The sequence below is a fragment of the Hippocampus zosterae genome, chromosome 7 (genome assembly GCF_025434085.1).
Source record: "Hippocampus zosterae strain Florida chromosome 7, ASM2543408v3, whole genome shotgun sequence".
In the NCBI taxonomy this organism is placed as follows: Eukaryota; Metazoa; Chordata; class Actinopteri; order Syngnathiformes; family Syngnathidae; genus Hippocampus; species Hippocampus zosterae.
In genome coordinates this window covers 19,091,246-19,103,814 of record NC_067457.1, presented here as the reverse complement: position 1 = coordinate 19,103,814, position 12,569 = coordinate 19,091,246, and the positions used below count along the sequence as shown (strand labels likewise).

General features: G+C 47.4%; 1 protein-coding gene across 5 annotated transcripts in view; it reads left to right on the top strand.

Annotated features, from left to right (window-relative positions):
- akap9 (A kinase (PRKA) anchor protein 9) overlaps positions 1-12,569 on the top strand; it is a 35,102-nt gene that overhangs the window by 22,106 nt on the left and 427 nt on the right. For all 5 annotated transcript variants that reach the window (XM_052070272.1, XM_052070273.1, XM_052070271.1 and 2 more), the window contains 25 exons: positions 1,647-1,823; positions 2,563-2,667; positions 2,730-2,882; positions 3,523-3,609; positions 4,452-5,267; positions 5,551-5,673; positions 5,757-5,801; positions 5,877-6,011; positions 6,091-6,135; positions 6,377-7,981; positions 8,066-8,123; positions 8,348-8,475; positions 8,583-8,762; positions 8,934-9,104; positions 9,221-9,326; positions 9,412-9,595; positions 9,754-9,904; positions 9,966-10,262; positions 10,388-10,864; positions 10,996-11,175; positions 11,251-11,457; positions 11,565-11,800; positions 11,880-11,962; positions 12,168-12,291; positions 12,363-12,493. In XM_052070272.1, coding sequence (XP_051926232.1) covers positions 1,647-1,823; positions 2,563-2,667; positions 2,730-2,882; positions 3,523-3,609; positions 4,452-5,267; positions 5,551-5,673; positions 5,757-5,801; positions 5,877-6,011; positions 6,091-6,135; positions 6,377-7,981; positions 8,066-8,123; positions 8,348-8,475; positions 8,583-8,762; positions 8,934-9,104; positions 9,221-9,326; positions 9,412-9,595; positions 9,754-9,904; positions 9,966-10,262; positions 10,388-10,864; positions 10,996-11,175; positions 11,251-11,457; positions 11,565-11,800; positions 11,880-11,962; positions 12,168-12,291; positions 12,363-12,493 — 6,004 coding nt within the window. The remainder of the gene's footprint in view (positions 1-1,646; positions 1,824-2,562; positions 2,668-2,729; positions 2,883-3,522; positions 3,610-4,451; positions 5,268-5,550; positions 5,674-5,756; positions 5,802-5,876; positions 6,012-6,090; positions 6,136-6,376; positions 7,982-8,065; positions 8,124-8,347; positions 8,476-8,582; positions 8,763-8,933; positions 9,105-9,220; positions 9,327-9,411; positions 9,596-9,753; positions 9,905-9,965; positions 10,263-10,387; positions 10,865-10,995; positions 11,176-11,250; positions 11,458-11,564; positions 11,801-11,879; positions 11,963-12,167; positions 12,292-12,362; positions 12,494-12,569) is intronic.

Genomic DNA, 12,569 nt, shown 5'->3' with positions numbered 1-12,569 from the left:
CTGAACCCTGAATCATAACGCTGAACATTTTGACACATTAGTTAATGTGTAACACACATCAGCACGTGGCCTGGCGCCATAACCGGCAGTCAAGCCACACATTCAAAATGTAACTTGGGCAAATGGAGTGAGTCGAATGTTTGTCCTTTCCGATGGTATAGTTTCGCCTTGTGTGGAGACGGCCCCTTTGATGAGAAGTGTTCCACTCAGCAATGTTGTGTGCCTCCATGCAAATGTGCTGACTTTGAAGCATTCTGGCTTGTAATCCTCTATTTCTTCTGTTACTGTAGTCATAGTTACTTGAAAAAAATAAAAATAAAAACTCCCTGTATGACTTGGAAGGAAGGATTAAATCATCTTCTGTATCATTATTTATGCTTCCAACTCACAAGGAGAGATCGCCGTGATGACATCTTATTTTATTTTGTTTATTTTGAGAGCCAGTTTTTTTAACGACCTGAAATTCTTTAATCCCCCTCCCCCTTTTGCTTCATCATCATTGGCTCACCTCTCTCCATTTTTCGCCTTGGTGCTCTGTGCTCCTTCGCGCTCCTCCCACCTTCTCTCTCCTTGGTCTTTGAAGGTGGACGGAGTGTTCTCAAAGGTACTGCTTCTAGTCGCTGCATGTGTCCCCCAATGCCCCAGAGAGCGTTTAGTGCAGGGGTGGGCAAAGTGTGACCCTCACCTTTGTATTGTATTCATTGCATCATCAAATAATGAATTGAAACAAATGCTAACAGTTATTTATTTAAATTAAACACGGTACACATTTTTAATGTACCAAATAGGTTTTGTTTAAAAATAAGTGTTCAATGAAAAAATAAATCAGTTTTTATCCATCCAAATATTGAAAAAAAAGATATTGTACAGCTGTGATTTCAATAAAACAATATTTTTGCTCACTGATATCAATCGAATATGATTATAATTCTTTTTTAATGTAGGGGAAAAAACTCCTTTTTAAAATTCTATTGAATGTCATTGTGAATTAGTTATATTTGTATTCATTAGAATATAAGAGAGAATTTCATTTAAATGATCAAGAGTGATCATTTAGGCATTTTCCAGCAGAAATTGGTTAATTGAAATTATTATTTTTTTTATTTACCTCATCTGAAGTCATGAAAGTAATCAGAATGGAAAAAATAATATTTTAAAATATATATATATATATTTATTTTTAACAAATATTTTTTGATCACAATTCAGTTAATACAAGAAATATTAATGTATTATTTTCCAAATAAAATATGTCCCATGACCACAAAAGTTTGCCCACCCCTGCTTTAGTTCATTCAGCATTCCCGGCACTCCTTTATTTCCTGTAGCTGTGTGCATTTTTAAGTTGTGTTCCCATTGAGCCCCCCACCTCGCTCTTCTTCCTTCTCCTCTTCAGGTGGATCCCGCGAGCCCCCTACCTCTGTTTAATGATACTGTGTGCTTTGTCACCCTTGAATGACTACTCTCTCGGCCCCCCCCCTGCACTTGATTTCTCCCACCCACCCTCCCTCCTTCCTTTCTCAGGTGGATCGGCTGACCTCCAAGCTAGCCTCGTATGTGCCGGCTACGCCGTGTAGCAATTGGTGCCCACAAGCGAGTCTTTTTTAGCAGCTGTCCCTCTTGTTTTCCTCTTTGCAACGATCCAGGTGGAGCAGCTGAGCGCCCAACTGAAGGAGAAGGCGGACTGGTGCAGCGAGCTGCTGCTGGGCTCCGAGCAGCTGCGTCGTGAGCTGACCGAGCGCGACCAGGAGATTGACAAGCTGGAGAGCCGCGTCCGTGAGCTGGAGCAGGCCCTGCTGGCCAGCGCAGAGTCCCTGGAGAAGGTGAGGGAAAGCGGGAAGGCGGGGGTGGGAGAGCGAGCCACAGTATGTGGCGCGAGTATGTGTGTGTGGAAGCATGCAGATGAGAGGCTGACTTTAAGAGGAGGGAGGGGCTGCACAGAGCCAGAGAACAATGCGTGGGCTGTTCCAATACAGACAATGTCGTGGGTTTTATGCTCACATAACTGAACTGGGACTGGAGGCAGTGCTGGGCAGCACGGCGGACTACTGATTAGTAGACCTGCCTCACAGTCGGGAGGTTCCAGGTTTTATTCTTGGCATTTTGTTTGGGCTGTGCATGTTTTCCCCCCATTCCTAATGCCGATTAAGCACAACTAAAATGTTTCTGAAATTCAAAACATTGCCAGCGTTGATTCGCATGTAGTTGTGCACATTAATTTAAAAAAAAATGTTTTGAGCTTTCAGTGGCCATGCAATTTACTAGTTTGTGCAGTGGCGTAAGATTCGGTTGGTCTTTGCATTGCCAAAACTGGGCTTTAAAAAAAAAAAAAGAGAGAAGAAGAATCAAATGAGGGCTTCAATTAATGAGTTGCAAATATAGCAGCATAATGTGATTTTTTAAAATTGGAAAAAACTAATATGCAGGGGGTCTGGGGGATGTGTTGGTCCCCTCACTCGAACACTCGGAAAAATGGAATTGTATGTTCATGTTTTTAAAATGAGTAAAAAAAAAATAAACTAACAAAATTTGTTTCCTATGTGTTTTGTTTGCGTGTCAAAGGACGAACAAAAGAAGCGTCATGCATCTATCACGGAGGCAAAGCACTCCACACTGGAGGTTCAGTTGCAGACCGAAAGAGAAGCCTTGGAGCGGAAAGAGAAGGAGGTAGTGTTCCCGTTTGTTGTTCTTGTCGATGAGGATCATCTTAGATCTGTCTTCTCCTCCAGATCTGCCACCTGGAGGAGCAGCTGGAGCAGTTTCGGGAGGAGCTGGAGAACAAGAACGAGGAGGTGCAGCAGCTCCACATGCAGCTGGAGATTCAGCGCAAGGAGATCAGCAGCCAGCAGCAGTTCCTGGAAACCAGGGAGAGCATGCTCCAGGTAACCTGCCAACACCCGCAAAGACGTGTTCTCATTTTCCTGCATGTTTTGCAAATGACCATATTATGTCAAACAGTGGCCCTACCTGTCATATAAATACAATTTGACTTGCTCAATATTAAAGCTGATCTTTTACAACATGGAGACGGCATCTTTGGTGGAAATTTGCGTTCCGGTAAACTGACATACAGTCGCACCACAACGTCTTGTTGCTAACCAAATCCGCGGCACATAACAAAGTTGTGGAGACTTTGCCGCATGTTGTAAAATAGTTCCATGAGCATTATTCAAATTGATATTTAACGAAGGTCACTATTTGCGTGAATACGGTCCTCTTATGAAATGCTAAATAGAAGCTAACGAAGTGTTTTCAGAGGATATTAGCTTAGCATGTAGCTAATACCCACTTGGTATAAATAGGACAGTGTTGACAGTGTGTTCTGCCTTTTGGCGAGAGTTGCGATTCCCAACCAAAAGTGTGACGAGACTAGAATAGAAAACTCGACGAGTTCCCATGTCTGCCAGATCACATCCATCGCAGGGCAACTCACTCATTTAGTCATCGGGCCGACTCAGGACTCTCTTATCTTTTGTCGTGCTATGTTCTTTCCATCACGTTATAATCTGTTGACTCTTGAAGGTGATGGAGGAGAAGGACAGGGCAATAGCACTTCTTAATGAACAGATCACTAAGCTCCAACACTTGGAGAAAACGTCTGGCAACAAGGTAACAAGCCATGTCTATGCGGGCACGGAATAGAATGTGCGAGTCTATTCGGTGTGTGCATCGCTACCTGGTCGTGTGTGGTGTTTTCATTTTTTATTTTATTATTTCGTGCCGTCCATTTTGGTGTTGTGTTTGTCTTGGTAAGTAAATCCATGTGCTCGTTTTACGGTGCCTCGTTCAAGCTCTTGAGTTTCCGTGTTGGGGGGGAAAAAAAATTCTCTGAAGACATAATCCGAGGGTGGGCTTGAGGGCCACGTTCATTTTTTTTTTTCAAACAAAACAAAAGAGCCAGGTTATGAGGAGATGAGGAAGAAAACAAAATTGTTCAAATAGTTGAACAATAAATGTTGTTGGAATTAATTTATGAGTAATTAGTGCGCCAATTTTTTAATATAATAATTGGAAACCTTTTTTTTCTTGACAATTTTTCAAATGCGACCTGATAGTTGACACATTTTAATCAGAGAATCGTTGATTTTAAAAACGTAAATGCTTTTTCTTTTTCTACTGTTACCAACGTTTTTATTTCATTATTTACAATACATAATTTTATGAAGTGAATAAATTCATACTGTTGAACCAATTTCAGGGGAACAATTGGTTACAAACGTACTGGAAAGATATATTACGTAAAATACTTTATTTTGATACTTTAGTATGAATGCAACAAATATTACAACACGCATAATCATGGAAATGTTCAGAGTGGCCCCACCCCTGATCGAATCTAATTTTTTCATTCATATTAGTGAAGCAGAGACTCCCAAGGTTTCATCTAAAGGAAAGAGGTGGGGAGCATTAATTTGATATTATGTCCTAATATTTTTGAGTCCTCTTTTCAGGGAATTGATGAGCGGGATGCACTGATCAGTGACTTGGAGTCGCAGGTGGAGTGCCTGCGCAGTGAGCAGGAACGCCTCAAGCGCAAAAGCGAGGAGGAGCAGGAGCAGCTGAACGCCGTCGTTGACAAACTCCAGCAGGAGCTGCTCCACATGGAGCGCAAGGAGGATGACGAATCCCACGTCAGGAACGAGTACGATCACGATGAAATGAAACAAAAGATGGACCTGGTCTCCGGAGAATTCCACTCCCTCAAAGCGGAGCACGGCGAGCCTCTGGAGACGCACCGCCACTTGAGGGAGATCGCTGAGAACTCGGAGGACTTTACGGAGACCCCGAGGCAGAGAACCGCCCACCTCACCGTGGCGCAGGCCCAAGCGCAAGCTCTGGAGAAGAACGGCGCGTCCGGCATGGACGAACTCCGTCTCCGCGTCCGGGAGCTGGAAGACTCGGCGGGCGAGAAAGACGCCGAGCTGTGCAACTCTCGAAAGTACGCAGAAGAGCTCCAGGGGAAAGTTTCCACCCTGGAAGAGCATTTAAGGGAGAAGGTGGCCGAGGCGTTGGTCAGCCAAGCCACACTTGATGCTCTTCAGCAACAGGCATCCAAAGAGCGTTCGGGTGACCTGCTAGGTCACCTGAACCAGAAGCTTGCTGAGCTTGAGGCTAGTTTAAGTGACATCAAGAAGAACCACAAGCTCCGAAAGCAGCTGCTCTCCAGCTCGAAGGAGGCGCAGTACGAGAGGAGGCTGGCGGCACTGCTGGATCTGCTGAGACAGATGATGGACGAGAAGCGACACAAAACGTCGGCAGGTCTGGAGGTAAAAAAATAATAAAATAAAACGTTTCGAAACGGCAGTTGGCACACATTTGTGTTCTATGGCCATGAAGAGTTTAATTTTTAAAATAAATATATGTTCATGAACCAAAATTTGTAGGGGGGAAAAAGCTCAAGTTAATAGTTGTTATTTAATTGGTTAAATCTCAAATAAAATCCTAATCGATCTCTTCATATTTTTTCTCTGTATATAAATCAATTTGCACTTGATTAGTTACATGGGAACTGTGGTAAAGTTGATCAAATGGTCTGTCTCTTGAAACCAGGCCTCGGCTGGTGACCAAGCGCTCACGTCAGAGCTTCAAGAGGCCCGAAATGAAGCCCTGGCTGCCAAAAAACAGCTGGACCACCACATGGAGCAATGCCACCATCTCCAGGCGGAACTTCAAGTATGCATCAGTGTGCTTTTGAGTTCCAAAGCTTCACTTCAGGACAATTGTTTTGGTAACACCATTCCTTGTCTTTCTCTTAGGACAAAACTGAAACAATCGAAAGACTTAAGGAGCAACTTGAGGAGGTAACCTTCATCTACAGTATGTTGTCATGTTTTTCAAAGTAGCAGGCTGCCAAAATAGTCTGTGCTCCGCCTCAGTCATCTTCTGGAGGAGACGAGGAGATGCTAGTGCTCCGAAGAGAGCTTACCAAGACCCAGGAGGAGGCTGCGCTTGCCAAGGAGGAGCTGAACAGCTGCAAGGAGAAGCTGGAGAAGCTGCAGGAGCTCCTGCAGGTATTGAGAAAGCAGTAGATGATAAAGACGTTGCGTAATTGACAAGTATTGATCATGTATTGTGTTCCCCCCACGAAAGGAGCGGGAACTGACCATTGCTCAACTAAAAGAAGATCTTTTACAAGTAAGTACAAAGTATTTAATTTTAGCAGTGAACGGTGTTTCCTCAACCTTCATTTAAGAAAGGCGCTTTTTTTTTTCACAAGAAAAATCCACATTGTTTGTGGTAGCAATACACATCAGCAAATATTTTATATTAAAAGAAGAAGAAGAAATAAACCCAAATGTGTTGATATATCTGATTTATTATCTAGCCCAACTCGAAGATGGGAAAACTGATGGTCAAAATTTTCTTTTCTCTTCAGATGAAAATCGAAGAGGACAAAGCAGACAGGACGAACCTTCTCACGGAGCTCCAAGAGGTCCGAAGACATGCGGACTCCACCAAAGACGAACTGGATAGCTCCAGATCTCACAATCAGAAGCTGCAGGAGGACATCCATGTGCGTGAGCTCTCTGTTTCGAAACTGACAGAGGAGCTTCAGGAGGTCCAAAAGAACCTGTACACCACCATCGAGGAAGTAAAAAGCTACAAATCCAACAATGAGAAGCTCCAGGAAGACATTCAGCTCCGCGAGGGCTCCATTTTGAAACTGAAAGAGGAGCTGCAGGAGGTTCTGAAGAACATGAACGATACCAAAGAAGTGGATAGTTACAAATCCCACAATGAGAAGCTTCAGGAGGACGCTCGAGTGCATAAAACGTCTATTAGTCGATTAGAAGAAAAGCTACAAGAGGTCCAAAAGAACATGAACACCACCAAAGAAGAACTCGACAATTACAAATCCGACAATGAGAGGCTCCAGGAGGAGATCCAGCGCCGCGAGGTCACCATTTCAGAGCTCAAAGAGATGCTCCAGGAGGTCCACAGGAATGTGGACTCCGCCAACGAAGAAGCTAGCAGCTATAAATCCAACAATGAGAAGCTCCAGGAGGATATTAAAGTGTGTGAGGTCTCAGTTTTGAATCTCAAACAACAACTCCAGGAGGTTCAAAAGAATTTGGACACATCCAAAGAAGAACTCAACAGTTACAAATCCCACAATGACAAGCTCAAGGAGGATGTTCAAGTGCGTGAAGTCTCTATTTCTAAACTTGAAGTGGAGCTCCAAGAGCTCCAAAAGAACCTGCACTCAACCATAGAGGAACTCAACTGTTACAAATCCCACAATGAGAAACTCCAAGAGAAGATGCAGTTACGTGAGGTCAACATTTTAAAGCTCAAAGAGGAACTCCCAGAAGTCCAGCAGAACATGGACTCCACCCAAGAACTGAGAAGCACCAAATCCCACGAGGAAGAGATCCAGTTTCGTGAGGTCTCCATTTTGAAGCTGAAAGCGGAGCTCCAGGAGATGAATAAGATTGCCGAGACCGCCAAAGAAGAACTGAGAAGTTCCAAATCCCACAATTCCAAGCTGCAGGATGACATCCAGCTCCACGAGGTCTCCATTTCAAAGTTGAAAAATGAGTTGCGGGAGGCTCGAGCGGCCCTGACGAAAGCAGGCGACTCGGTCTCGACATCTCCTTCTCCCACCACATCCCCTCAGCCTTTCTTTTCCACTTCCTCGTCCACCTCCCAGCCCAAGAGGAAAGCGAGCGGCAAGCAGCCCCTGGCCAAGGGGACCAAAGACAAGATGTCCCTTTCCAGGAAGGGCGCCGCACCCTCCCGAAGTCCCGAGCTGGCCCAGGCAGATGCTTCCATGCAGACAGCCGCCAACGAGGAGCTGGATGAAGTCATGGGAGAGTTCCGAGAGAAGGTGGTCCAGATGCAGGAGTTGCATGCGGCCGAAATCCTGGACATGGAGGCGCGCCACATCTCCGAGAGCGACGCGCTGCGCCGCGACGCGCACAACCTGGAGGACGAGTGCAAGGCGCTCAAGGCCATCATTGACAAGCTGCGTGCCGCTGAGGTGAATTTTAACTTCCAGCCCCCCCAAAAACACATTTTTTGGTTTATTTGTTGTGCGTTTTTTCTGATGAAATTCTGTTTTTAGGTCACCGCGTTAAGACAAGATCGGCCACTGTCACAGTTCAAAGATGGCTACACGAGTGGTAAAGTCAATCACGATGCTAATAATACACAATTCGATATAATTAGCGGCCCGCATCGCTCCAATTAAAAGACGATTCCACGCGTAGTGCCATAATTGATGAGCCATGTCAGTCTGGGTTGATCTTTTCCACCATCAACACATGTTCAGATTCAAATTGTTGTTTTTGTCACGCCGCGAGTTATGATCCTTTTCACAATTTTGAGTTTTGTTTCTCGTTTGCAGACAGCAGCTCTGACTACAGCCAGAGGACCGGGTATGACCTCCCTATTGGACTCCAGCAGGAGTTTCGGGTGACACCCGAAGGTGCCAGAAGAGAGGCGGACGATCCATTATTACCTGACAGGATCAAGGTAAAACCTATCACTAAATCAATGTGCTTTAGTCACCCAAAGTGAGGTTTGAAATCCTTTTTATTTTTTATTTTTTGGTAATGCGTCATTGTTGTTTCTCCATGCAGTCGTTGCTGCGTGAGGTGCACCAGGAGGGCATGCATGTTCTCTCGCTGTCAGAACTTCCTGTTTCTGAAAATGAGCCCGGCGGCCATTTGAACCTGCAGGCCTGGCTTAAGGAGAGAGATGCTCTGCTGGCTACCGTGGAGTCCCTCAAAGGCCTCATTGCTCACATGCAGACCACGCAGGTTTTTTTGTTTTTTTGTTTTTGGATATGCACAAAGCAAGATAGAATCAAGGATTATCCAACACCAACTTTAAAAAAAAAAATCATTTTGGAAAATGCAAGTCCTCTAACACAATGCAAAAGGTCCTAATGCAAATTAGCAAGGATGACTGTCATATTTGTGCGCGACTAGGTGTCGGGCGATTCTGTGGATTGGCGTGCGGAGCTCTTGGAAGCGGTACACCGGGTGTTCATGAGGGAGCGTAGCGTGTCCAAGAGTGCCCTCTACACCTACTTAGACCTGACGGACACCAGCGACGTCATCATCCACATCAACCAGCTGGAGCGCAGGATGGCCGAGCAGGTGACCGCAATCCCGCTCCTCAGATCACTTTTACAATTTATATTCCGCACCACATCCGGCAGTGTTCTTTTCTTCTCATCGTCACTCTAATGTTGGTCATTTCGGCCTTCTTCTAGGATGTACATCACAGAGAAGCACTGAGTACCCTCCATGCCGCAGACCGGTCCAGTCTCATCGCTGAGATCCATCATCTCCGAGGAGAGATGAAGCGCCTTCATCAAGGTAAGGCGCTTCAAAAGGAGCGACGACGCAGCATCTAAATGGAAGGACAGAAAAGAATAAAACTTCATTTGATTTCCTTCCTCAGGTGCACGACCTGCAACCTTATTGGGCGCGACGGAGCATCGGGGGGGAGGCGATGCCGACGGGGCACTGCGGGCTGACAGGCTGCTGCTGGAGGAGCTGAAGGGGGAATTATCGCAGACCAAACTGGAGCTGGAGACCACGCTTATATCGCAGCACAAGCATCTCAAAGAACTGGAGGCCCTTAGGTGAGAATGGACACATACAACTGGAAATTTTCACTTGGCAAGACTTCTTAAAACAACAATGCAAAAAAAAAAAGTAATCAAATGAGGAATAAATTACAAAAAATTAACAAAGTGGTCTGTCAACTGATGGAGTCATTTTAACGTGTCATTGCATGCAGGGCCGAGGTATCGCAGAAGGCCTCGGAGGTGGACGCGCTGAATGAGCAACTCTTGGAGGAGAGCCGAAAAGGCCGCGAACTTCAGTGGGGCATGGAGAAGGAACTCCGTCGCGCCGGGAGGAACGAAGAGAACGCCCGAGAACAACTGGAGGTAAGACCTCACCACACTCCGATCGCCACAACTCCAACCAACTCTTGACTTTGTTTCCAAGGACTTAAATCTGGCTTTGGAGGAGCAAAAGAGCCAAGCGGAGCGGCTGACGTCCACCTTGGAGCAGGAGCGCCAGGCCTCCTCCCGCCTCTGCCAGCAGGTCGAGAGGGAGAAGCTGAGCCTCCACAGTCGCCTCCAGGAGCTTCGAGTCCAGCTGGAGACGGAGCGAGCCAAGGCCCGCGAGATGAGCTCCGCTCTGGGCACGGAGAGGGAACTGCGGGTAGGCGGAGGCCCAGCCAGCCAGGAGGAAAACCTTCTGGAAGGTCTGCAAAAAGAGCTGGATGACAAGCAGGCACAGGTGATGGTGTAAAAATGAATCTTTGACTAATCTAAAAATATTTTCCATTCATAGGCCTACGATTCAAATACGATTAATCAGACGTCCTCTCTGTAATGTGAAATGATTTAAATGTTGTCTTCTAGGTGGTGGATCTCCTCAGCCAAATGGAGGCTGAGAAGCTTCAAGTGCTGAGAAAGGACGAGGAGCTGAGCCTGGCGGGCCTCAAGTCCAGGCAGAACGACGAGGCTCTGCTGGAGGCCCGGGCCCAGCTGGAGAGACTGGAAGTGCGGTTGTCTGAGATGCAAGACCTGCTGGCGAGCGAAGAGGCGAGGTGGAGGAGCCTGGAAGAGGACAAGGAGCGACTGGAGGAGAGGTTGGCTCGGCAGGGTGGCGCTGGGCAGGGGACACCGCCCATGCCGCACCACCAACACCACCCGGGCCCTTGGCGCACGGCGGACGCCATCTTGGGGAAACTGCACCTTGTCGCTTCCAAGATCCGTGGCATGGCAAGCAAGGCCACTGCTGAGATCACGGGTGAAGAGCTGTCACTGATCCAGTCCAGTGTGGATGATGTCATCAGCATGCTGCAGCAAACTCCAGCTCTCCCATCTATCCCTGAGGTGGGCAGACTTATGTCGTATGGAATAAAATCATAACGCAAATATAAATGTACACAAAATGGCGGTTAGCTATATAACGGCTAACGAGAGATGCTAACAGATGCGCTTTTGTCGTTTACCTCCCTCCTCAGCGCTCTGCACTGTCGGCGGGAAGCTCCTCATCGGGCTCCTCCTTGACCGAGCGCCTGCTCCGGCAGAACGCCGAGCTGACGGGTTTCGTGGGCCGCCTGACGGAGGAGAAGAATGACCTGAGGAACCACTCGCTGCACTTGGAAGAGGAACTCCGCTATTACCGGCATGCAGGCGATGCTGTGAGTAGACAGCAGCGGGGTGAAAGACAAACCGCAATGTCGCAATTGTTCACCGTGTTCTTCATCCCTCTGCAGGCCAGCGGCAGGCGAGGAGCATCCGGGCCGGACTCTGCCGACGCGCTGTTGCTCTCTCAGCAGAAGGAGGCCTGGAGCAGGGAGAAGGTTCGCTTGGAGAAAGCCTTACATCAGGCCCTCGCTCAGGTGGCCCGGCTGCGAGGGGAGATCAGGACAGACACGCTGAGAGAGCTAACCGGACCTGAGGCAGACAACGCCGCCCTCAAGGTCAGGAAATGTGTCACAAACGTAGAGTTGGTAAAAATGAATCGTGTTGCGGGTAGCTCACTATTAACATTAAATGTGTCTTTGCGCCCTCGCTTGTCCCCGTGCAGAGGATGTACGGCAGGTACCTGCGCTCGGAGAGCTTCCGGAAGTCTCTGATCTACCAGAAGAAGTACCTGCTGCTGCTGCTGGGCAGCTTCCAGGAGTGCGAGGAGGCCACGCTGGCCATGCTCTCCAGGATGGGCGGCCGGCCCTCGGAGGGACTTGGCAGTGGCCAGCGGGGACTGCGCCCGCACGGGCTCATGCGCTTCCGCTCGGCCGTGCGCGTCTCCATCGCCCTCTCCAGGTAAGTCGGCGAGGAGAAACTAAAATCATTTCAAGTCATTATTTTCACTGGGTTGATTTTCTGTGTGTGTGTGTTCCAGAATGCGTTTCCTGGTCAAGCGCTGGCACAAAACAACGGGCATGAGCAACACAACCCAGAAAAGTGAAACCACGCAGATGATCAGTAAATGAAACACTATCGGGGGTCTCCCTTGGCTCAAATTGACGTGGTGGTGCTACCATTCTGATCACCATCTTAAAAAAAAAAATCTTGAAGTCTTTTACCATTTTCTTAAATCATATGAATTATTTCAGAAAACCCGACAGCATATAAGGCACTAAATCATACAAATTTAGAACTCGTTTTTGTGTGTGCGTGTGTTCTTCAGCCAGTGATGATAGAGATTACCTCCACCCAGGCTTGGAAGTGTACAGAGACCGAGGAGGGAGCTCAAGTAGGGGACGCAGCGGACGGGAATCCCCCAGGTCGCCCGTCTACTCTGCGCAGCACAGGTGGGACAAGTTTCAGGAGCCTCCACCAAGACTGAACGGCAATTTTTCAGGATTCGTTTCTTGGGTCTTAGGTTTCTTGCGGCTGGAGACCACGGGGCGCTCACGTGCTCCCACCTGCAGAACTACGACCCCGACCGAGCCCTCACCGATTACATCTCCCGGCTGGAGGCCCTGCAGAGGAGGCTGGGGAGCGTCACGTCAGGTTCTCGTCACTCGCTTACATGCGGCTTCTTTGCAATGCAATCTCTCCTCTGTATTAATTATGAAATGTCTTCTCT